Source organism: Poecilia reticulata, linkage group LG11 (assembly GCF_000633615.1).
Source record: "Poecilia reticulata strain Guanapo linkage group LG11, Guppy_female_1.0+MT, whole genome shotgun sequence".
NCBI lineage: Eukaryota > Metazoa > Chordata > Actinopteri > Cyprinodontiformes > Poeciliidae > Poecilia > Poecilia reticulata.
The window spans coordinates 24,358,721-24,384,886 of NC_024341.1; the positions used below are offsets into that span (position 1 = coordinate 24,358,721).

The 26,166-nt window shown below is 41.7% G+C and overlaps 1 protein-coding gene across 2 annotated transcripts; it reads right to left on the bottom strand.

Moving 5' to 3' along the window:
* Window positions 1-1,017: 1,017 nt before the first annotated feature.
* Window positions 1,018-24,659, bottom strand: chd4a (chromodomain helicase DNA binding protein 4a). Of its 2 annotated transcripts, none has more exons than XM_017307593.1 (41): window positions 24,410-24,659; window positions 23,840-24,005; window positions 21,362-21,474; window positions 21,027-21,260; window positions 17,299-17,417; window positions 16,861-17,129; window positions 16,645-16,778; window positions 16,400-16,538; window positions 14,588-14,757; window positions 14,274-14,507; window positions 13,425-13,628; window positions 13,149-13,357; window positions 11,367-11,498; window positions 11,179-11,278; window positions 10,881-11,072; window positions 9,732-9,932; window positions 9,501-9,638; window positions 9,242-9,363; window positions 8,272-8,445; window positions 8,046-8,187; window positions 7,731-7,862; window positions 7,524-7,641; window positions 7,182-7,306; window positions 7,003-7,095; window positions 6,754-6,892; window positions 6,132-6,301; window positions 5,866-6,043; window positions 5,686-5,775; window positions 5,423-5,514; window positions 5,165-5,298; window positions 4,939-5,083; window positions 3,907-4,060; window positions 3,710-3,819; window positions 3,376-3,628; window positions 3,162-3,227; window positions 2,874-3,065; window positions 2,691-2,799; window positions 2,452-2,584; window positions 1,733-1,928; window positions 1,445-1,614; window positions 1,018-1,357 (listed from the first exon to the last, which is right to left on the bottom strand). In XM_017307593.1, the coding sequence occupies exons 2-41, from the start codon at window positions 23,898-23,900 to the stop codon at window positions 1,343-1,345; spliced, it is 5,901 nt and encodes a 1,966-aa protein (XP_017163082.1). In that variant the 5' UTR covers window positions 23,901-24,005; window positions 24,410-24,659; the 3' UTR covers window positions 1,018-1,342. The 2 variants fall into 2 exon arrangements, with proteins under 2 accessions (XP_017163082.1, XP_008420899.1); XM_008422677.2 differs by having other exon boundaries at window positions 1,018-1,360; window positions 24,410-24,658.
* Between the last annotated feature and the right edge of the window lie 1,507 nt (window positions 24,660-26,166).

The window sequence follows — 26,166 nt, forward strand, 5'->3', positions numbered from 1 at the left end:
GAACACCTCACCAGGGAGGCGTCCTGACCAGATGCCCGAGCCTCAACTGGCTCCTCTCGACGTGGAGGAGCAGCGGCTCTACTCCGAGTCCCTCCCGGATGACCGGTAGTAGTTTCATGAATAATAAATAACTGACGTTGTCAAAATTATGCCAATCTTTACTTGCTTTTTGAATTCTGAAGCAGCTTTGAGCATTAAGGTGTAACAGAATCACAGCATGTCATTGACCTAAAWGTTGTCCTTCCAGTCCTTGCTTATTGAAATTATGTGAAAAATGTCATGTTTTGTGTGTTAAGCCAAAGAGAACCACAGAKAAGAGAAGCAGGGTGTTTGTGGCTGATTGTAGATTAGAATTTTACTCTTATTCTATTACAAAGAAATTAAGTTGTGCACCTGGTAATAACATCTATATACATCATATGGGTTATTTTTGAGCAACACTAAAAGACAGCCATACCTAMAATATAWTGCTGTATACGCTGTTAAAACATRGCTGRAACTCTGAGCCCTTGCTGTATGTCAGTGTCACTCTGTTGGTGCTGCTACTGATTTTAAACAACCCGACTTCTGTTTGAACCGTTTTCTGTTTGCTTTCACCCGTCCTGTGTTTAACTTCTGTGTTGTGAGTCGACTTGTAGTTTCCATGCTTTGGATGTGCAACACATTAGTTCCCAGAACTTTGTTTTTTGGATGAATTTTCATGGATGAAAACACTCATTTATGCCATGTACCATTGAAATGAATACATTTAATTCCAGACTGACTGGTTGACACTTTGAGAAAATTCTAATAAATTAATATTTGCTTTCAATTGTCTTTTTTCTCTACTAGGATGTTTTGTACCAAMCTTGAGTTTCATCATGTAAAGTTAAGGTTATTTTTTAAAAACTGTTTTTGATCAACTCAGATTACCAAAATTAACTTTTTGCTAAATTCCTGAATCGTAAGCAAAGTGATATTTTAAAGCTAAGTACCATTTCTTTTATTTTATTTCATCAAAAACAACCAAACAAAAAACTTCATTACATTTTTTATTTAGGTCCCAAAAAAACCATCATAATAACATTATATCAATAATATTAATAAAGAAATTTGGGAAAAAAAAAAAAATTAGGGGGAAAATATAAAAAGAAAAAATAAAACTTCTGTCCACAGCCTCATTTTTGGGACAGGGAGGAAATCTGATCCTCCAGAGAAACTCTGTAAAAGTCCATTTTGGGGGTGAAAAGTGAACAGGACGTGGCTTCAAGCTCGGAGCACGACGACTCGTTCTGCTGTGCACCAATCAGGAATGTTGACGTGAGGCAGGGGGTGGTTCTTGAGGTTAGAGACGATTTTCAGTCTACTGCTGCGGCATCTGCTGCAAAATACATCACAAAACAAATCATTTCAGCTAATTCAGCTTGTGAAGCAAACAAACYAAATGAAACTTCTATCCCGGTACCTGCTGCGTCTGCGTCTGTGTTTCTGGTCCTCGGCTCGCTAGGCGGCTCAGGATGTTCCTCTCAGACATCTGGAGTCGGACAGCAACCGGCGGTATCCGGGCGATGGTTGCTGGGAGGCGGGTCACGTCCGCCTTCATGTCACTCAGCAGCTCTTCCAACTGCTTTAGCACTGAAACACAGAAAGCAATAATATTTATAAAATATAAATCATTTATAAAGCCATAAAAAAAAATTAAAAAATAAATCTGGTGCCATTTAGTCACAACTTTGTGGAGCGTCGGTTGTACCTTTGTGCAGGACGGCRTTGGCCGGTTTGTTCCCGGACATGGACTCCTTGCTTAAGTGCTGGTGGGACTCGGCCAGACACTCCACCTCGCTGAAGCGGGTGTTCAGGGCCATGGAGGGGTGGGAGGGATCCTCTGACATGTTGAGGTAGGCGGCGCGACGCAGCTGCTCCTCGATCACAAGCGCCTGCTCCAACAGCTGGAGACGAGACGGAAAGGCGCATCTTTTAAAATATTTACAATGTTCCTGTTCTTTGTGTTTGATTAAATATAAATATACAGATAAATAATATGATTGGTTAAAAAAAATGAATGAATCAAAGATGGAAAAGTGAATGTATGGATCAATGGATAGCAGACAAAAGAAAAGGATATGTGGTTTGGYGGAAGGAAGAAAGAAAGAACAGAATAAACGGAAAGAAGGGAAAGAAGAAAAAATAGTGAAAAGAAAAAATGAAAGTGCAAAAGGAAAAGAAGTACAACTGGATGCAATAATAGAAAAATCGAAAGGGAAAAAATGACGCTGGACAGAATGTATAGATGGAGAAAAAAATAAAAATAAAAACAGAATGATGAAAATCCTGCATATCAATGGATGGACAGATAATGTTCAAACATTATGAAACCCAACACTTGGATGGATGGAATTATGAACAATTGATAGACATTTATAACCTCAGATAGTTTTTCTWTAGSTATTGCATGTGTAAAATATTTGGTACCTTGAACCTTCGAGCCAGGAACTTGTTCTTGATTTCCAGGAAGTTGCCCCTGTTCATCTCCCCTTTGAACGGCTCGTTGAGGATGGCAAACCTCACGTCGTTCTGGATGTCCTGCCAGCGGGCGTAGCCGTGTCTGGAGGGATCAGCGGTCAGGGGAACAAACATCCAACCAGGGCGGCCTCTGGTAAAACTACATCGAAATAACGGAGTCCAGCTTCACTCCGGTCGGAAAAGGATACTGTATGATGCCGGCCAGCAGCCAGTAGTCATGGCGACGGTGCCAGATCTCATTGGTTTTCTTGGTAACCGTGGCGGCGCGCTCYTCGTTCTGCCATAAAGAGTGCAGCTCTAAAGGAAAAGGAGCTGTTAGTGATTTGGAACAGAATCCTGAAACTGACCCGACTTCCTGTTTGTGTCCGTACCTGTGAATCCTCCATCTGCGATGTTGAACATGAATCGGGTTTTGGCTTTCTTCTTCTCCTCGCTCACGCCGCTGGCGGTGGAAGCCGCTGCCGCCGCTGTAGCCGCTGTAGCCACGCCCTCTTTGCTGCCGTCTCCGTTCTGCAGCTTGGCCGCCTCCTCTGGTTTTGGAGCTTCTTTCTCCTCCTTCACGTCTTCAAATGAAAAAACAAAAAAAACAAAAACAGAAGAGTCACCACCAGATTTCAGATTACAGCTGGCACTTAACAGGTWAAATCTACAAGAGTTACCTTTCTTTTCTTCTGCAGGAGGAGTGGTGTCCATCTTTTCAGTCTTCTCTTCCTTCTTTTCCTCTCCTGTAGGATGAAAACATTAATTAGAACAAACTTTACTAAGATTGCAGCAGAGCTAGCACARGCAAACAGCTTTTAGAAATGTTGCACAAAAAAAAAAAACATTCTTTGCAAATTTAAAAACAAAAAAGAAAAGCTTTGAAAATCTCACCTTTGACTTCAGGCTCCTCAGGTTTGACTTCTGCAGGCTCCGTCTTTTCATCTACAGCTGGTTTGTCTTCCTCTCCTCCCTCTGCGCTCTTCTTCTCTCCCTCTCCCTCTCCCTCTCCCTCCTCTCCTTCCTTTTCCTTTGCGCTCTCCGCTTCTCCGTTGCTCGGTTTGTCCGTCTCCATCGGCTCCTCGCCGTTTTTCTTCTCCTGCGTCTCCACAGGGACCTTCTCATCGTCGTCCGGGATGGCGATAACCTGTCGGCATCATGGATAAATCAGATTCAAGTCTTTCCACATTTTTTTCAAACCCTTCCTTCTTATTCTTAAATACTTTACCTCGCTGTTGGCCTTAGCTGGCTCTTTGCCGTTTTTATCTGCCTCGCCTTCTTTCTTTGCGTCTTTCTCTCCATCCTTTGGTGCCTCGTCATTCTTCACCGAGTCATCAGCTAGAAACAGACACTCGCGTTACATTGGATTTGTTTTCCTCCGCACCCTTAACAGAAACATTTTCAYCTMGGAGGCTGAGCCGGTACCTGGAGCAGGAGTGTTGGGCTGTGTGTCGGCCGGGGTCCCGGTGGACGGGGTTTTCCCTGGAGAGTCCGGCTGAGCCGCGGCCCTCTTGTTCTCCTCCAGGTCRGCCATCCAGGGCATGGACCACTGACCGTTGACGTGCTCAAACTCCTGGACCTGGAAGGTAAAGAGACGCCATCYGGTCAGAGCTTTGACTGCGATTTACAGGATGGATTTTTCAGTTTTTAATAGGGGGAAAAATCCACATAAAGAAACACGCAAAGGTGCTYRATGCTCTTTTACTCAAAGAGTTAGATTTCTTTAAGCAAACACTGAGGGTGGGATTGGTATAAAATAACATGTCCACTATTAATTTGGTACCGTAGAAAGGCTGTGATGCTGTGGACACAATGGTGTCCCTCAGGGGGTTGACTTAGGACTCCGGTTTTTCATTTACTTCAACAATAACGTCAACAGAAATGCGACAGTTTCAGATTTTAATTTTTATGCTGATGATGCAGTTATCAGCAACCACATCCGACATCAATTTCTACTTTTCAAGGTTTACAGACTAAATGAGTCTCAACAACAACAAAAAACATATCAGGGCTTTCGACTTGATGATGTCAGTGGAAAAAATAATTATAATAAAATTTTTCCAACCTTCATCACTGTATCGGACTGCAGTGGAATGACATGAACACATTTCKTGTTAGCGCTTAGATGCTTTGAATATTTATCATGGACTTTGATTTAAAAAAAAATAATGTTGCAACTCATATTAATCAAGGTTCTTCACYGAGTTGTTGAAGACGGATATCTCCAGGTAGAGATATCTGTCTGTAAATGGTTTGCTAAATAGTCTTACCTTAAAAAAAAAGATTATGTCAATATATATGTTTGTTTCTTTTTGACCTGTCCTAGCTTGAACTGTGCTCTATATATTAAAATGATTCTTAATTTGCTCAACTCAAACCAGCTGCTGCCATATTGGGGTGAGATATCATGTTAATTAATCCATTAATAATTAAATGGAGTTCAAACTAAGAACATACTTTTTTGCGTATAAGTGACATGACACCAATGCGTGTGAGGACATGTTGCCGGGACAACCCTTCTCTGGGGACGCCATCTGCGAAAGTCTCAGCTCCGTCTGCTCCGGGTTCGCACAGGTGGCGCATGAACAGAGACACGTAAGCCCTGCAGAGGGAGGAAACACTCATTCTCAGAAAATGTCCTTCGGTCTTCATGTTCAACAGAAGAAAAAAAAATGCAACTTACTTGAATTCTTTCTCAGATTTCCCCCGCAGGTCTCGGACCAGCCACTGAGTGGTGAAGGCGTCCTGCGGAGGCATCCCATAACGCATCACCGCGTTCAGGAAGGCCTTCCTCTGCCGAGAATTGAAACCCAACACCTGGAAAACAGCAGGAGGCTCAGACTTCACTCAGGTGCTGTTCATTAGATTTCTAAAAACCAGTCGCTGTGTTGCTTTTTGAAATGTTTGTAGGATTCAAACAGTCTAAAGAAGAGCGGCTCACCTCAATGTTGCCTCCGACCCTGGCCAGCAGGGGGGGCAGTGGTTTGTCTTTGTCGTTCCTCAGGCCCTTCCTGTTGGGCCTGCGAGAGTTGGCTGCAGAAAAAAACCCAGAGATCCTGAAGACTGCGCAACCAATCAGCTGAATAATACATCATATTTTCATTTCCTGTAAGTGAGCCTATTAAGAGTTGTGCCTGGAAGAACCTATATTACAAGTTTTATTAAGTTTGTGCTAAAGACATAAAACACAGTTTTGATTCTTACCTTCTGATCGCTCATCAAAGTCTTCATCCCCTTCCTCAGACGCCACAGAGTAATCCGACTGTCCATCAGACTGGTCGTCCTGCCAATCAGCTTCAAGAAATAACAAAAATATATTTTAAATCAATGAGAGGCCTACTGAAATGTAACTCAAGCTCAGAGGATTAAAAGAAAAAGGCCGACCTCTGTCTTCCTGTGACCCGTCGTTGTAGTTGACCTGCTTGCGGATGCGTTTGCCTTTGCCCAGGTTTCTGGCCAGATCCTCCTGCTGCTGCTCATAGTGGTGCCGCAGCAGCTTCTCCCAGTAGTCTGGGTCGACGCTCTCCTCCTGCTTGATGATTTCTCGCTGCACTTCCTCCTCCTGAGCACCGCAAAAGTAGGGTAGTGATGAGAAAGTCGGGTTGGACCGAGGGGGTTTCCATGCCGACCCCACCGGGCCACAGACTCACCTCTTCCTCCTCGTCTTTCACCACATACTGAGCCACTTTGAAGGAGCTCAGGTATTCGTTCATGCTCTGCAGCTCCGTGTCGTCGGTGGCGTCCTGATTGCGGTCGAGAAGTCGCTCGATGGCTTTGTCGTCGTAATGGATGATGCTGCTGTCTTCCTCTTTGTTCTCACCTGAGGACAAATGTGTCAACATTGATTGCTCAAGTCAGGATTCCCAAACATGTTTCAAGTCGAAACTCCATACAGATTGCTCCAGCAGTCAAAAGTTTAAGCTTTAAATATGGAAATGTTACACGATAGCAGTGGATGAAAAATTCATAGCCAGATACTTGATAAGGTAAATTGCTGGAAAACCTAAGATGAGTGGCTGAAGGTAGTTTCATTCATCCGTCCATAATTACATGTGCAACGTCAGAAAACAAACAAACAAAAAACAAAAAAAAAGCCAGAGAAAAAACACCAACTGGAACAACTTATTTTTACAAATCTAAACATGAATTATGTAGGTTTGTGCATGAATTTGGGAATGACAAAGATTTTCTATGATTTATTTTCCCCAAATCTGGGGAAGTCCGATTATTTCCCAGACTTTTTAAAGCCGTCTGCCTGCCACACATCTTCACCTTCTCCGTCGTCCTTGAACAGCTGTTCTGTTCCGAACTTGAGAATGTCGTCCAGCTCCTGTTTAGACATGGAGCCCGTCTTGGATCCGAGACCGGGTCGGACCACCAGGTGAGTCAACATCATCTTCTTCTTGGCCACCTGAAACAAGAGATCCAGAGATGAAGATGTGAAGAMGTTTTTGTAGTTTTACGACTGTAAAGGCTGAAACATTACCTGAGAACTAAAAGATGTTAAAATGTGCCAATTACCTGAGTAATCCTCTCCTCCACAGAGGCCTTAGTGACAAATCTGTAGATCATGACCTTTCTGTTCTGACCGATACGATGAGCTCTGCTGAAGGCCTGAGAGCCGACAAAGAGGCAGACATGATTAACCTGATAACCTGCATATTTAATATTTAATAAGGAAAGCAGCAACGAGGCTTTACCTGGATGTCATTGTGAGGATTCCAGTCCGAGTCGTAAATGATGACCGTGTCGGCTGTGGCCAGATTGATTCCCAGACCGCCGGCCCTCGTGGACAACAAGAACGCAAACTGCTGAGCGCCGGGAGCTGAGGGACGAAGGAGGAAACGGTAAATACTTGTTCTGTATTTGTTTAGAATCTGCCTGTGATAAAGACGCAACAATAAGGATTTTGGTAAAAGTTTTTGACGCAGATTTTATTTCTCTTCAGAGCTTTGATATTAGACAATATAAAAATAGTTCAATATTTTTCCTGTCTTGCGTTTCCATTTATTTTTTCTAGAAAGCTACAAATGAAATCTGACCGTTAAAACGATCGATGGCTTCCTGTCTCATCCCGCCGGTGATTCCTCCGTCGATCCGCTCATATTTGTACCCTTCATTTTCCAAGAAGTCCTCCAACAGATCCAACATCTTGGTCATCTACACAAGAGCAAACAACAAACTGTTAAATAGAAAAGGACAATTAAACAAACTCAACCTGCTACACTGGCTTTTCTACAGATGCTGACCTGTGAGAAGATGAGGACTCTGTGTCCTCCTTCCTTCAGCTTCCTCATCATCTTCTGCAGCAGCAGCAGTTTTCCAGAGGACTTTGTGAGAGCGCTCCCGTCGTACATCCCATTGGGCATCTTCGGCGCTTCCTGTTTGGTGTGAGAAATTAAACACAAGATTTTAAAACAAGAAATAATTTAGCTGAGCAACTGAAAACAATGATAAATTCTCATCTAAACTTCATTCAGAGGATCTTTCTTTTGCCTCATTCAGTTTTTTTTAAATAAATATATGGGAGGTTTTTGTGCAAAGATGGTTTCTCCAGCTCGTACCATAGCTGCTGCAGGAAAGAGGTAGGGATGGTTGCAGCACTTCTTCAGGTCCATGACGACGTTCAGCAGAGAAACCTGGTTTCCTCCACCTTTTGTGTTGAGGGCCTCAAAGTTTTTCGTCAAGATAAATTTGTAGTATTTTCTGCAAAAGGGTAAAGAAAAATTAGACGTCAGGATTCAAATCCGACTAAATCATTTCGACCGTAGATCACTGCTCCAGACTAACTTCTGCATGGGACTGAGCTCCACCCGGACGATGAGCTCGGTCTTGGAAGGCATGTGCTTGAAGACGTCGGCCTTCAGCCTCCTCAACATGTGCGGACCCAGCATGTCGTGGAGCTTCTTGATCTGATCCTCCTTAGCGATGTCAGCAAACTCTTCCAGAAAGACCTCCAGGTTGCTGCAGGTGGAAACAAACATGGATTAAGTTTGTATGTTTTTGTCTTTTCTGGTATTTTTACACAAAGCCTATAAAAAAAAGAATAATGGTTTGTTTGCTTACATGAGAAACCTTGAGCAGATATTTGTCGATTATTTCGTAGATTTATTTTGTAGCCCAGTGTTCGAGTACAAACTCTGCAACTCAAATTTAAGACTTTTTAAGACCATTATGAATGTAATTTAAGACCTATATCTCCAAAGAAATGTACAACTTTTGTTCAGCTAACTGGCAATAAAATTGCACTGACCAGTGATGGATGTATAAAAGATGGTCAGCTAGCAAGGGAATGTTAGCAGCAAGTCACAGAACGCGGTGAAAGTGTCTGCCTGTGACTCAAACTTTTGTCTGACAGTAAAGACTCGTGAGAAAAAAAATACATAAAATACAAGCTCAAGTTGTCTAGTCAAGACATTATTTAAGACCTGTGATTAATGGCCAATTTACTTTTTAAACTTAATTTAAGACATTTAAGGTTTAAATTTAGATACATGAATTTTTAAGAACTTTATGCATTTCTGCACTAATAATCAGGCTCTGTAACAAATAACATGGGCATACATGACTAATCGATTTTTGTAAGAATTTTGTTATTTTTGCCATACATACAAAAAAAGTTATTTTAATGTAATAAAATATGAAAAAGTTTCAAGGAGTGTAAATATGTTTCCCAGGCACATCTGATTCAACTCATTTAGTTACAACTTCAACAAATGCCAGCAATCAGCTTCTTAAATAAAAAAGTGGCTCAACTTACTTGAACCTCTCGGGTGTGAGGAAGTTCAGCAGGTGGAAAAGCTCCTCCAGGTTGTTCTGCAGTGGAGTTCCCGTCAGCAGCAGCTTGTGTTGCAGCGGGTAATTGTTCAAGACCCGGAAAAACTGCAGCAGAGGAAACATGTTTACTACTTAGTTAACTTAAAGGTTAGAAGAGACAATGAAAGACTAAGTGAGCAAGGAATTTTCCCACCAGGTGTTGGCATTATCTGATCAAATAATCTATAATATAGTCATCACACCTTGGACTGATTGTTTTTCAGTCTGTGGGCCTCGTCCACCACCAGGCAGGCCCAGTCTATGGAGCCTAGGATGGCCATGTCGATGGTGATCAACTCGTAGGAAGTCAGCAGGACGTGGAACTTGATTGATGAATCTTTCTGTTGGAGGAAACAGGAAAAACCTTCATCATCATCTCAACTTTTCAAGCATCATCTTCATCCTACTCTTCATTCCTGCCCGTTTCCTCTCACCTTCATCCTCGACGCCTTCTTCCCTCCGCGGATGGCGTTGTCCTCGAAGGAGAACTCGTTCTCCCTGATGACGGCTCTGCTGTCTTTGTCTCCGACGTACGTCACAACGTACATGTCGGGCGCCCACATCTCAAACTCTCTCTCCCAGTTTATGATGGTGGAGAGAGGAGCGCTGACCAGGAACGGCCCCTTGGAGTGACCCTGGAAGTGGAGACGACGTTAGCATAACAAATAAGAGTAGAGGGGAAGTTTTTGTCTCCAAACACTTTTCATTTCCAAACAATCTAGCCTAGTAGAGCTTTAATTTAAATGTCACCTTAAAAGTATATATAAAAAAAAAACTGGTTTGTAATGCTACTGTCAAACAAGTCTATTATTTTACATTTACAATATTCAAAAATGGAAAACATTTAAGACAACCTCCCAGGAGTGAAAGTACTTTCAAAGCAAAGCCACAGAATATCCTGCTGAAAATAGTGAAAAAAATGAATCACTTGTAAAATCTCCATAGACACAAAATGAAGTGACCTTTTTTTACATGATAAACTCAGTTCAGTGTTTATCCCCAGTAAATGCATCTCCATAAGCATTTGAATATTTACATACATATACCCATTTGCATAATTATGAGCAAAAATGTGAGAGATCAGAGTTTTGCATTGAAGTGGGTCTGATCTGCCACAGTTCAACAATCCAGTGGCTCTTATTTTTAAACTCTCAAAGTCTGAATCCTCCCATTAATGCAGAAAAACAAGTTCATCTGATTTTATAAACAAATCACATTCAGCTGCAGAATCCCTTGTGGCTTCCTTAAAAAGTGCAATCTGACCTCCCAACTTTAGGTGGCAGCAGCCACACATGAGAAGCATTAGTTTACCGTTTCAGATCCCAGTGAATGTCATCAGACTTCACCTGACAAAATGGCTGAAGAGCTCCTGACCAATCGGATTGCAGGACTGCCCTACAGGCGTTCTGTCAGCAATAACTAAATTTTCAACTAAATAACTCATACCTTCTATAGAAATCTTGACAAAACCAACATTTATGTTTTGTCTTCACAAGATGGATAAATATTGGTTATTTTTTCAACAGATAAAAATAAAAATATATACAATGTAACATGTAAATCTACATTTCTCAGGTTCTCACCTCCTTATAGAGCGAGTAGAGGAAGACGGCGGTTTGGACCGTCTTGCCCAGACCCATCTCGTCAGCCAGGATGGTGTCTGTGCCCTGAGCCCAAGAGAACCGCAGCCAGTTGAGACCCTCCAGCTGGTAAGGGTGCAGAGTCCCACCAGTGCTGTCCAGGTAATCTGGCTGCCGCTCAAACTTTATGGTCGGCTGCAGACAGAAGCAAGAAATATTTTCAAAGAAGGAAGGTAAAATGTCTCAAAACATTCAAAATGATTTGTTTAAAAATGTCTCAGTCCCTAACTGGCATACTTACATCTATCACCGGGTTCTCGGGGGGTCTCTCTGGCCGCTTCACTCTTCCTTTCACCTTGATCTTCTTCCCTGGTCTCCCATCGTCTCCCATCATCAGCTCTCTGAAACACAGAGATGTTTACTCGGTTAGAAACGCCCTTTTTAAAGCTGGTTTAAGTACCAAAAGGGACTGAAATGATAATATCTTACCTGTGGTTCCAGTACTGAACCTTATAGGTGTCGAACTCGGGTACGTCCATGTCCTCGGACTCCCAGGTGGCCTGGTCGTACGCCAGCTCGCGCCATTTGATCAGGTAGTGGACGTTGTTCTTCCTGTCCACACTGGAAAAGAAAAAAGGGAAAATAACATTTTTTTAAAACTAGTGTTCAATAAATTTATTCGACACACTGAAACAGTGACTGCAATATTTAGAACAACTGAGTTGGGTAATAATAAAGCTCCATAATACACTGAAAGAGTTCCTGTAAGTTTCAGGAAGTAGGAACTCGGACTTGGTTAATAAATATTTTTTTTAGATCACTAACTTAACTAAAAACATTAAAACTTTAATTACAGATGTAGCAATCAGATTTTTCCTACATGATGCAGATTTCCTGCTTTATTTTAGGCTCAACCAAAAATGACAATTTTGAAGAATATAATCCATAATTTTGCAAGTTTTGATTGAGGTAGTAATAAAAAAAATAAATAACAAAATTATCTTCATCTAATCATTAAAGTACATTGTGGTGGTTGATAAACAAAAACAGAAAAAGTCCTTAGATTTGATGCACTAATTTGAATATATGATAATTATTTCTTTTCTTTAATATTTGACTTGTTGATCACCAATCAAGGAATAATTGACTAATTCTGATATTTGCTGTTACTGTGTTGCTCTGACATGCGAGTCCATGTCTTTAATATTTAGACTGCCAAACCTCAAAAAGCAACTTCAGCACCTGAGAGCAACAATATTTGACCAAACCTGTGTTTTCACACCAAACTATTAAATTCTCCTGTGGCAAAGGAACTGGTAGTGGATCAGGTGAGAAGAACCTTTTATTTTTTACGTAAAACAAAGAGGCAGTAAAAATAGCAAAAATTTAAAAAAGGAGAAGGGAAATGTGAGTCAATCCCAACTGATAACGTCACTAATATTTAACAAGATCAAAATTGCACATTTTTAATCTATAAATAAAGCGATCAATAAGCCCAGAACGATTATGCAATAAAAGGATGAGTCAGTATCAAAACCTCATCTCCTGTTTTGCTTTACTTCAAGGTCTAGTCAGACCAAACAGCATCAGTAAAACATAAAAACAGTTAAATGTTATTGTTCACCCAGGACAAGGCAGCCTGCGTCTGTGTTAAAAGGCAACATTAAGGGAGTGCAAGTCAATGCAGTAATTCAATAAGGTTTCCCAATGCGAGGCAACCTTTCTACAGCAAGCCGTGGTCAGACATTGATCCTAAGGTCTGAAAGTTAAAATTAAAGATTTGCATTTATTTTAAATCCGCTGAGGATACGAAGAGCCTGACTCGTGAGGACATAAACATCTGAGTCTATTAAACACTGTTAATTATTTAAATCATTAGAAAAAATAATAACATTTTCAATAAAAAAATACTTTTTAGAATATATTTGTGTCTCTACTGACTAGTCCTGCTTGCAACATTTAGAGCAAAACATTTAAACTTGAGATTTACAGGGAAATTGGCTGGAATTGTACACTTGATTGGCTCTGATTGGTTGATGTGTCCGTTTACTCAATCTCTCATAAATACATAAGCCAGTTTTGTCTAAAAGTTCTCATCACAGGAAAAAAAAAGCTAAATTAAAGGATTAAATTAGGATAAAATAAAAGGCATTTTGAGTGAGTGAAGCCAATATTACATTGCCAGTCAAGTCATTTAATTTGAATTAGGAACATTTTAGAATGATGTTCCTTCTCCAGATTAAGAAGCTCAGACATTGTGTGAACTCTGACCTGTGGTTCAGGATGCGGTGGATCATCAGCCACTCAAACTTGATCCCGTAGCGAAGGTATTTCTCCTCCAGGTGAGTGTACATGGGATCCTTGTGCTTCCTCTTCAGGCACTTGTCCTCCTCTCCTTCGCCGAAGTCGATGGGCGGCGGCTCGTCCATGTCGTTTTTCCTCTGGTAGTTCCTGAACATCACCTGGCAGTGCATCTCCAGCTGATGTGGAACATAAACGGTCACCAAAGACGTTCAGAGATGGAAAAGTGCCTCATCTTGTACGCACCTGGAGCTCCGTGACCCAAGAGCAATGCCAGTAAGACATGTTGGACCATTTGGCGAAGAACTCCCGTTCGGACCGCCCGGCCAGAGGGGCGGGGTCTGGGGCTTCGGCGGGGAGATCCGGAGGGCGTGGCACGGGCGTAGGAGGAGGCGGGTCTCCCCACCGCCATGTTAGGATCTTCTGAACCTTCCCCTTCAAGGTCGGACACTGAGAATGACAAAAAATGTGAAAGTTATCGTGAAGATTTTAGCAATGTCCAAAAAGCCAACATACTGACCCCTACATGAATCCAGGGCTGAAACGATTACTCAGTTATTGAAATAATTGTCAATTAATTTAGTAATCAATTAACTGTTAACTGGAGTGTGCAGACTCAAAGAAAGGCCGCATGCTGAAAGCAATGCTTTTAGCAATTATTATGCCAAAACGGTACAAAATATGTAAATACATTTTGCATTTAAAATAAAAAAAATCCTTTTTGTAAAATTTATTCTACCAAGAATTCGTCAAGGATCCAGTAAAAAGATATTTTTGTTGTCCAGTTATTAATAGGTCAGTTATTAATAGGTTAATCCAAAAAACAAGCAGATGTGAAATTGAGCTGAGAATCAAACTGAGTATTTTGTTAGCTGCAGATGCATCCTTTGCATTTCTTAAAGGAATGCTGTGTTGCTGTACTTTAAGCAAAAAATATAGTTTTTTCTCACTTAAAAAAAAGGAATTGAATTGTTTTCATTTTTAATTCATCTCTCATATTGTATAAAAACAGCTTAAGTGGTTAAATGAAAAAAAAAATCTGCACAATGTGCCAATTACATCATCAATTAATCGTAAGAACAACGTCCCACTCACTGTGCACCGGGGGCAGATCCACTCCCCATTGGGAATCTCGGGCAGCGGAGGGTTCAGGCAGTGGATGTGGTACGACGACGGACACGAGTCGCAGCAGAGGAGCTCGCCTCCGTCTTTGCAAACCCGGCAGAACTCCATGTGATGGTCGTCCTCCTCCATCTCGCCCGTCTCGCCGTTGTCCTCCTCTCCCTCTGAGGCATCCTCTCTGGCTTCCCACTGGATGCCCTCCTTCTCCTACCATTCAGGACAAAAAAATTAAATAAGATAAATCTGAATCAGTTCAGTTAAATTGTTTTAGCAGCAGATGAGCTTACGCAGTGCGGGCAGCTCCAGGTGCCCTCCGGGGCCTTCTCCATGTCRGGGTCCAGACACACCATGTGGTACGCTCTGGGGCAGGTGTCACACAGGATGATCTCCCCTCCCTGCTGGCAAACCTCGCAGTAGTCCTGATGGTCCGTCTCGTACCCATCGCCATCTTCCGTTTCTGACGACAGGAAAAATAATTCATACTTCATGTGTTTGCATTTTGTCACATCACAACCACAAACATCGATTTATATTATAGACCAACTCTAATGGTGTATGTGTGCAGACTCCTTTACTCTGATACCCCTAAATAAAACCAGAGCAACAAATAAGCATATTATTTCGCCAAATGGGAGCAAAATGTTACTTTCTGGTGCAAAATTCCAACTATGAGCCGTAGCATTGACACCATTATGCTGATGGATGGAGATACAAAGTAACCCTGGAAAAAAATCCTCCAGAAGATTTGGGTCTGGAGCAGAGTGTCAGTCTCAGCTGGACAATACGTTTCATAAAGTCTTTTAAATAAAGCTAATTCATGTGTTAGGAAGGTCCTAGTCAATACCCAGGTACAAGACTTGAAGCAATTCACCAAAGAACAGGTGAATAAAAGTGTTTATCTCCACCAACTTCCAGAGATAAAAAAAAAATATGGTTCAACAAACTATTGAATCATGAGGTCTGAAAACAAAAGCATGCCACACTTTACAGATTTTTTTTTTTTTTTTTTTGTTGCAAGATACATTTGAAAACCGTCCATGCTATCCCCTCCACATCACAATATTGCAGAAATTTGCGTTAATTGGTCACAAAATCCCACTAAAACAGACTGAGGTCCTGGTTTCAAGGCTCCACTTCTGATCGTTGTTGTCAAAAGAAAACCACAGAAATGAGTCACTTCTTCCACCTGAGTTCCTTCCTCTAAACTCAACGACCGACAAGGAAGGTTTTCATGAGCAAAACACAAAAATCTATTTCCATGTAATTCCTTAACCAGAATCTTAATTGAAAACTTCTTTCAGGCATACTCCAGACACAAATGGCTTTAATTATAAACACTTTGTTGAAAATTGGGGCATGTTGATCTGTGCAATCAAAATCTCAGCTGAAGTGAGAAGGGTTTCCACCCTGAAGCTCCCATGTCACAGTTCAGAGTCTGACCTCGATGTGAATCCACCCGTGACGTCTTTCGATTGCTGCTTCGATCTTGTGACAGCAGCGACAGAAGAGGCCTCGGCGGGCGACAACCCAGAAGATGTTGTACTTCTAAATATACCCGTACTCCACTGACTCAGCCACGATGACTAATGTGTTCATCTGCACGGCTCGTTTTTCTCAGCTCCGCACTCGCTCTCAAAGCTTTCCCTGAACCACTTATTATCTCCCTCTGCAAAGGGGCCATTAACCAGCTGGTTCAGATCCAGTTAATAATCCAGAATTTTAGAACATATACAGTAGAGCTGGGCGAAAAATCGATTTTAATTTTTGATTATTTAATTTTTGGAAAATCTGTTTTTTCCCCTATCAATGCACTCCTGGGGTTTCCATAGTCCTGAGTGATGTCAGCATCACTCACTTGTAATGCGGCTTTAATACTCCATTGTAAAACTTATAAAATGAATTATTGAAAAAAAAGTGACTTTTTGAAAATATTTTGTTATTTTTAATTTCTTTTTTAGAAAATAAAAAAACAAAATAAAAAAAATTGGATGTTATGGAAAAAAAAAAAAAAGAGATTTTATTTATTTTTTAAACCATATCGCCCAGCCCTAATATACAGAAATGATTGATAAAGAGGGAGAAATAAATCTAAGAAATACCTTTCTTCCTCTTGGGTTTGTTCTTGGAGAGCTTCTTCTTGCTGCGGCTGCTGCGGCTGTTCGAACCCTCCGAGATGGAGACACTGTTGATGCTGCCATTCTCAAAGTCGCTGTCGACGTCGGGCTCGTCCTCCTCGCTCTGCGCACACCGGAATCAAACGTTAAACACTCAGCTTCATTAGGAGACTGTCCGTACAAGCACTACACGAGCAGAGCGTCAGTAAAGGCGTGGAGCGTTTTCGTACCGAGGAGCGCTTCCTTTTGCTGTTGAAGCCTCCCAGCTTGATTTTCAAAGGAGCGACCTTCTTCGTCTTGGCATTGTTATTCTTCTTCTCTTGTGGCTTTGGTGCTGGTTTGGATTTCTTGCGGGCGTTGGGACCTGCAGACCCAACAAACGGATAAATCAGTAACCCAGAGTAATGAGACAGCCGTTTCCCTCTTCTCCGTCCCGGCAGCGGTACCTTTGCCCTCCTTGGTTTTGGCTTTGCGGAGAGGCGGCGGCGCCGGCGTCGGCAGAGGCTCGGCCGGGGCTGCCGGGGGCTCGGCTGCAGGTGTGACCTCTGCCACCATGGTCTCTACAGCAGCTGGTATGTTAGCGGTAGCCAGCGCAGCATTCGCAGCTGCTGCTCCTCTCAGAGGGTTGTTTGTGCTGAACTCTCGCCACTTTGCCCCCAAAACCATCATCATCTTGGACACGGCGATCTTGGGATTCTTGGCTGCAATGAGCGGCCTGTAGAGGAGGAAAACCGAGTGTTAGAACCAAAAGTGTGGAAAAAAGAACAGTCACGGAGGAAACATGGGATGTTTCTGTGAAAAACATTTCCAAATAATACATGCACATGTGAGGGCTTCCAGAGCAACTGGTTCAGTATTTTGGGTAAACTAAGGCCAGAACAGACCTGACAAACTGGCTGAAGGCCTTGTAGTTGGTCAGGGATCTGTAATCCTCCTCGGTGAACACATGGTCAATGTCCTCCATGCCCCAGTCGTCCAGCAGCTGAGATGATGACTTTGGCTCCTGCAGTAAATAATAAACAATAATAGAAAAAAAAAAAAAAACATTGAAGTCTAATGCACAAGTGAAAAACGTTGAATTCAATAAAATTGTGTTCATTTTGACTAAAAGTTATAATGCAGTTATATTTTTTACTAATATCCAACATGAAAAGTTATAAAACTACAAACCGTTTTGCTTTACTTAGAAGACGACTGATCTGACGGGATCTTTAAAAACCAACGTATTTGTGCAGCACAAAATCCAGCTTTTACATCCTCGTTTTCTATCAGCAGGAGTCTCTTCCTGCGAGGTTTGAGACCTTGTTTTACAGCAAGTGGTATAAAAATATTATTCTTCATATGGCTTGTGTTGCATGTAAAATAATAGGGCCTTTTTGCAACGACCGAATCTGCTCCACCAGAGCCAATTTGCATGTAAGAGAGTTACAAGTGGCGAAGTGAAGAGCCTCTAAAATTAGCATCCAGCAAGCAAACGCTTTAATAATTGACACAGACCAGCATGTTTTTCAGCGCAATTGCACTAAATTGCTAAGTGATATGTGCACCATTTTAGAAACTCTATTGATTTGGTGGTTATCTGGAACAGTCTGCTTTTCCCTGTCTGTCGTTTAAAAGGTGCATATAGTGCATATGAGGTGCAGATATAGATGCACCAATCAATCGGCCAGAGATCATCATTGGCCAGTTTTCCCTTGATGGTTTCTGATCAGTGATCCCGCAGGTCAAATATTGATCCCTGCGCTCCCCTCATTCATTAAATGTTTAAAAACCAKGAGCTCCCACCATTTTCAATCTAACTGGGATAATGGGCTCTGAAAATAAAATCCAAATCAGAAGATCAGATGGAAGAAAAGAAAAGTTTGATCAGTGCATTTCTGGTCCAAATCTTTGTTTCTTCAGTTCAAACTAGAATTCCTAGCATGAGGAAGTAACAGGAAGTTGAACTACAACACAAACAAAGTAAGTAAAACTTGTGTCAGTTATTGTACAGATGAGTAGAAAACTGTTATACCTTGAACACAAGTTAAAATTAATGCCTGCAAATGAAATGCTGTTAAAAAAAAAGAACAGAAAACAAAAAGAAAATTATTAAAATTCTTTTCTCCACTAAACTTTCCACCACATCTCATCCTTCACGAATATCCCAAACCGCCTTGATGCAATCTAAATGGTTCTTTCTAATGTTGATAAATAGATTTTTTATTTTTTTTGCTCATTTGGGTCTCCCTGAACAAAGAGGTTCATCCCAGGCAGCACAAGTAGCAGATAAAGATTAAGATAATGCACTGCACGTTCCACCCCCAGCTGCCTTTGATCAAGGCTGCCTGTGCAGCCCTCCGTCTTGTACGGCGGGGCTGCGGCGCGGAACGAGGGCGGCTCTCTGCTAAGCAATCAAAATGTGTTTATCTAAAAAAAAAAAAAAAAAAAAAAAAAAAAAGAAAAACAGGGTCAAGAATGTATGGAAGTGCTAACGCTAGGGTTGCCATGGTAACAGCACATTATATCATATGTATATCTCACAGAGCAATACTAGACGTACACATACACACACTTACACCCCCCTCCCCACCATTCCCACCTCCTCCTTTTGCATAACTGTCATTAACAAGAAGGCCCCCTATTGGCCGCCAGGTTCTAAATCCACCAGACTGTTCTTTGTTCAGGCGTCGCTCATTTCACATGTGTTTGTCACACCGCAGGACTCCATTACAGGTACGCAGGCAGAAGGTGCTCATCATGGAGCCCGCARAGGGCAGGTAGAACAGCTATTCACCAACAGAAGAACGCCTCTTAGAAACACAGATGCTTGACATTTCTAGTTCTTAAAAAGAAAATCCATCAACTAAAAAAAAACAAAAACAATCTACCACAGACCTAGATAAATGATGAGGTTCATCTCTACAAAGCTGCATCAGCATAGCTGTTATATCAGTGCATACTGTGAAAGAAGAGTGCCAGTAGCTGGGGCATGTTTTAAATGGTCATGGGGCGTTTTTGCACAGCTTTGATGGAAACTTGTTTAAAGAAAATGTCTGTAATTTATCACCATGTGGTCAGTTTTCCTTTGCCCAGGAGTGAATAAAGAACAACTGATTATGACGCAAACAAGCTTAAGAAGGGATCAGAAACACTGAGCCATGAGAAAGTGTTTCCCCTCTTCCAGATTTATTCCTTTTTTGCTTTTTGTCACACTTAAGACATTTCACATCATCAAAAATCTATTTAATATCAGCCACAGATGATCTGAGTAAATACAAAACAGTTTTCATTTACTAATCAGCACAAAAACAGAACTGAGCATGTTTCACAGCGTAACTCCTCCCTCTCTAAATCATGAATTAACCTTCATTATTCAATWCTCACACTTTTTCCTTCACAAGCCACACCCAACGCTGATTACTGCCCGACTGGTAGAATCAAGAAATCCCATAAAGAGAATTTCATCTGACATTCATAGGACATTACAGGGAACCTACCACTCCCTCTAGGCTTTGACAGGCATTACAATTATTAATTAGATTTGGGCATCAAGGGCAGGAATCAACATAATTAACTTAATATATTCTTGATATGAAGAGTGTGAATACCCAACACTTGAACTTGGCACTCTTTTGGATTTGCGATGATGACTGAAATTAAACTAGAAACAGTTGCAAAGATATTTCCAAGGCTTTGTGACACCAGCAAACTACATTCTCCAAACAGGAAAAAAAMGTTAAGGAACAGCAGTGAACCTTCCCAGGAGTAGCCAGCCTGCTAAATTAGTCCAAGAGTGAATAAAAACTAAAAAAACAAAACAAAAACAAAAACATCTGAAGCACTGCATACCACATTTTCCTCAGTGAAGGTCAGTGGTCATGATTCTACGAAAAGAAAGTCTGTGCAGACATTGCAACTTCATGGAAGAGTCACTGCTGGTCAAAAAGATCCCAGAAACCCGTTTTACACTCGCCATAAAGAATCTCAATGATTCCCGAGACTTTTGGGAAAATGTCCCTGAGACAAATGAAGAGTCCAGTGGTATCAGGTGTAAAACTAACAGCGTTTCAAAAACTGACAGCTTTCCAGCAGTTTAACACGGCGATGGTAGTGTGATGGTTCTGAAGTAGCAGGGCACTTCAGGATGGAAATTATTTCTCTACTCTACCAGAAAAGCAGAGTTTTCTACCCTCGTCACAAACATATTGAGGTTACACTGAAGGACAATGATGCTTCTTAGCAAGCCAGCAAGTCTGATTAAGATGCTGGGAAATGGCTAAAACAGACTTTTTATGCTAAAATATTCATCAATGAAGCTAAATCTAAACACTTCTGAGGGGGAAAGTAGGTCAATAAAGCTTCGTAGCACAGCATGCGCAGGACTGACTGCCAGTTATCACAAAATGTACTTGACCAGGTTGGTATGAATAGTTTTTTCTCAAGGCATGAACTCATCATTTGAACAATTATATGTATAATAACTCAGACTATGTTTTATGTGATATTAAAATGTCTTTAACGAGTTGAAACATTTAAGTGTTACACTTTTTCTCAGCACTGAACTTCCTGGTCATTCTTGAAACATGCATTTGTTTTTAAATCCACTTGAAATACCAAAGTTGTTCCTTACCGAGTCATCATCGTCATCGTCGTCGTCCTCCTCTGGCTCTGGTTCTTTCCTTTTGGAGCTCCTTTCGGGAACACTGTTCCTCTTCTTCTCTTTGCCACCGCTGGCTTTCTTCTTCTTCTTGCGTCCTGGAGTGTAGTCGCTGCCCTCGCTCTCGGAGCGTTGGGCCGAGCCCGTATCCTCCACGTCTTCCACTCCACCCATGTCCATGGGCTCTGGGGAGCTGATCGTCAACTCCTGGGACAAGAAGGAAACAGACAGGACTCAGAAAACCCAGGAAAATACGTGGAGTCAACAACCTCACAGTAAAATGTAACTGCGTTCCTGCGGCTGCTTACCTCTCTGCGCGACCGCCTCTTGCTGCCCTTGCTCTCCCGGCTCTTCTTGGCCTTTTTCTTCTTCTTCTTCACCTTCGGAGACTCATTCTCTGAGATCTCCTCTTCCTCATCATCTGCAAATCAGGCCAGCGGACACACGCCACGGTTAGGATGCACGCCCACAAACAGCGTGTCAGCACATTCATGCTGCGTGATCGTTATTTAACAGTGGGCTCTGAAGACAGAATGCATATCTGTGAACCATCTGATGAAAACTGTGCACAGGTTAGCTGCAACTGCTTACTGAAACAACTAATATTAAATGGCAGTTTTTATCTTGTGGAGAGAAAATACAAGTAGGTGTAAGGTGAACTGCTACACGTGAGCAATTAACTGCATTTAAATGAACCTCATCGGGTAAAATATCTAATCTTCTAATGGCTGTAATTAGCTGCTTTGGAGAAAGTTACCACTCAGGAAAGTCCTGTTGTTCATCTATTTAACCACGAAAGCAGATTACCGCAGTATAAACTGATGAATTTACAGCAGGTAAATCAGAAGATAAACTAGCATTCTAAGTCAATGTCCTCTTTTCAAWGTCCTTAGCGTGGAAAAAAGGAAAACACCAATTCACGGCCTGTAGATGCAACTACAGGCCGAACAATATATGATCTTAATAATGATGCTAAGAGCTTATTAATGTAATTTACAGCAATTTTAAAATAAATGAGAAGCTACTCTTGAAAACAATTAACAAGATGTTTTACTTTTTTTTTGGATCAATGGAATTCGAGGCCTGATTTATGACTCCGGACATTTGCTCAACATCTGGCAGCAAATAGACTGATGCATAAAGTTTAAACAATACATACATTTTAAAAATGCTTTTTGAATGTCTACTATTTTGGGAAAATTCAAGCACTTAAACATTTAGATGTTTAAGTATTACCCAACATTCAGACACCTAAACAATTGACCCCAAAACTGATTACAAAAGTTACATATTAACTCACCAACCCGTTTTCTATATTTACTTAATCCTATAGAGGATCATTGGGGTGCAAAAATTTACACCTCAGCGCAATTTACAATCACAGATTAACCATACATGATTTTAGTTGGTGGAAGGAAACCACACTGCCTAGGAAAACAATGCATGGGAAGAACACAAGAGGCAACAAAGATTTAGAAGAAGTGTGTTACAAGAACTCTGACCTGCTTTGACAACAATTTAAAAATGTTGACTGATACCATCGAGAACTGTTGACTTATTGTTTCTGTGAATAATATCTACCAGGGAAAGGTTGATAACCTAAATTTCCAAAAAATAAGAAAATGAACTAGTCCTGACTGGGATCAGAACCTACATAACTGGAGATAGGATATTTCTAAAATACTTCAAAAAATATTTCTAAAAATACTATACAAATAATTACATTTGTGAGATTTTACCATGGTGTGAACTCAGGTTGGAACAAGCATATTTTCATTGTTATTGTCACAACTGCATCAAAACTATAAACTTTAACTATTTTGGGATCAGTTTGACGGCMTTTCATTAGGAACATTAGTTTTAATGCCTGTATGTGGATAAAAGTAGTTGTCCTAGTACACACCCATCCTTCTTATACAGCATAGTATTTACAAAAGCAAAATTGATCAAAACCAAAATCTACAAGTCAGACTCCAAGGAAAAATGGAAATCGATATAKGTAGGTAAAAGTCTAATCGGTCCATCCACCGGCCAGAGACCAATCAGATGCCTTGAATTTCTCTACTACTACTATAGACTCTTTATTACAAGCAAGAATATAAACACAAATGATTTATTTCCGCATTTCATAATCCACTATCATATGATTTCATAATAAAACGTGTTATCCGCTGAATGGAGAACAATCGTGTTGTTGACTTCACCAGTTGAAGCTGATCTAAGAGACTATTTGTTCTCCAAGGTTCCGCTGTGTGTGCTGCGGCTGCTTGCTGAAATCCAGCCGTAAACAACGCACGGCACAATTTAAAYAAGCAAAGTATAAGATAGAYCGAGTAATTTGTGCTAAACATATGGAAAAAAGTGGATTTATGTCTGTTATTATTCGCACTTTTCCTTCCACAGTCAAACTGAAGGCGCCGGCTACGAGGAGGGGAACGCTACCGAACGTCATCCACCAGCTTCCAAGCTAACTGGCTGCCTCCATCTTGTCATCGACACGTAAAAAATACCGGTAGCTGGCTAATGTTAGGCCCCGGGAACATGCCGGTTTTTCAGCGTGACAGCACTACAGTGCATCCATCAGCTTTACAACCTCCGACTATGGTTGGGGTAAAACAATTTGAGTTCTTTAAAACATGTTTGTCTCCCTGTTTGCTAATGGAAGCTACGCAGTAGTTAGCCGCATGAACGAGCTAGCACTAAGCTAACGCAGCATGATTGATGCGAACGTCAAAAACACACGAGCAGCGTGAACATTAGCGGCTAACAAATGAGCCTCATCTTACCTTGCATTAGGCGGTCGTCGGCGGCTCCATAATCGTCTCTGTCATCTTCACTTCCAGACATAGCGGACAGCAGGAAACTTTCTTCTATTGAGTTAGCCAATAGTTTAGCTAACTAAATGAAAGTTATTGTTGGTGGATAATCCAGAGTTCGGACCCAGTGTGAAGTCTGTCCAAATCGTAGCCGGGCCAGGTTTAATAGGGCAGAAAATAARAGCATAAAAGAAAGCGGAAGTGAAATATTAGGACTAACAAGCACCCGGTAAAACATAGAAGGACATCAACACTCAGCACATGGGACAATAAACCCAACTTTATCCGCCTGCGAAGTTCACATATTTCTATCTCCTCCTTTCACTCCATCTCTGCGTTCAGCTTACACTATCGTTACTATCCGTCCCATTAGCATGCGTGCTAGCCGGAGCTGAACCGGTTGGTCAGATTTAAGACTCGAAACAGAACCGATCCGCTTCACATACTGATATATACCCAGAAAATCCCCTTGTGTGACAACCCGAGCCTACTTCACCCTCAATCAAGTCAATTCACAGACCCAGAAACTGACATACTCACAACTTCAAGCTTCCAAAAAACAGTAACTCCACGCTCAGTTTGCAACTGATTGACCACTTGGATGCTTTTTTTAATTCCAGATGGTAGCGGTGTATATATAATTTAAATATATTTCCGTATTTTTGGTGGCAGCGTGTGCGCACGACGCCGTCTCCTCTTTCTCTTCCTCGCGCGCACACACACAAAGAGATCAGGGGGCAGGCATCCCATAATATTCCCCGCACACACACGCACACTCATACATATACGCGCACATTTCACTCACCCCTCCCCCACTCTGCATAGTTACCTTGCAACGTACAGACCATAATAGTCAACTCACCCCCTCCCTCTTCTACAGTCTCTTCCCCATTCCTCTATGCACATCACCCCCCCCTCCACCCCACACACACCTCCACCCCTCTTAGCAACCACGATCACTATGGAAACGCTCACCCCCGCCCTCTCCTGTGTGGCATCCCATAATAGTAATGAGCGCAGTCACTGACATCCCACAATAAGCATAACTCCAAAAAGAGAGAGATAGGAGAAAGGAGGGGGGGAAAGGAAAATGCGCTCACATGGCAACTGTGTGTGCCACATGACTGCTCAACTTGAGAGTGCATGTTTGCATGTATGCGCAGACTTATGGGTATGAGCGTGGCTCCTAAAGATTGTGCACCGGGTGCAGAAGTGATGCAAACCTGGTACCCACCATTAGAAAACTTGGGGGGGCCACAAAATGTGGGGGTGACCCCAATGTAACCCCAAAACGAGGCCTTATGAGCTCAAGCATACGTTACTCAGCATGACGGCAACTGTATGGCTAAGTCTGCACACAAATGCCGGAAAACTTGGCAGTAAAAACTTTGCGAGAAGGTTGGTGCGAAATTAAAAAGCCGGCCTCGTCCGTCCAGTTGGGGGAACGGTTGGAGGTCACAGGGGTGAAGCTGCAGTCAAAACCTTTATGTCTGCAGCTGGAAGTATCCCTCAATACTCTTTGGAGAAAGCCCAGAAGTGCAAGCGCCAAGTCAACAGCTGAGTTAAGCTGTCTGCACGCATACACATGCTGGCTTGCTCCACAGGCTGCGATGAAATGCATTGCAGTCAATGGTGGGAAAAACGTCTGGGTCCTAGACAGCTTTTTTCCCACCGTTGACTGAGTGCAATACATTTAGACTGAGGGGCAAAATGCAGAATTCCCTGGGCTAAGCGTGGCAGAGATGCTCCAGAATGATGGCTCGACACATGGGGAATTAGTTGTGTATATGACTGCTAATGGGAAGCTGCCTTTGGACCCTGGGGAGGATCAGAATTAGTTATGCACTGTTATTGTTGGACTCTGGGACAAGTTTGCTCTGCAGATGGTGTTTCAATTGTCTAAAAGATAACAGAACAAACGTGAAGGGCATTGTTTGCAGCCATGTGCAGGAACCTATAGACACTAGTGTAGCCTACTGAACAGTTCTCCTAGCTTTCGGAGTCTTATGGAAACTGAAAGGATGTGCAATGTTTGAAATGTTTTCTCTTGGAGTTTTTTGCAGCACAGTTGAAAATGATGAGTTTACAATTGGTATATAGTGCTAACGGTACTATATCAATGGAGATGACGACTTTTTTGATGATAGACAGTTCAAAATTACTCTCAAAATCTTCTATTTGATATTGCCTTTGCAAAATGTTAGATTATTTAGCGCTTTATTCAGTTCCATAGAGGGAAATTTTAAGAACTATTCCCTTTATGCTTTAACAGTTCAAAATGGTCATATATATATATA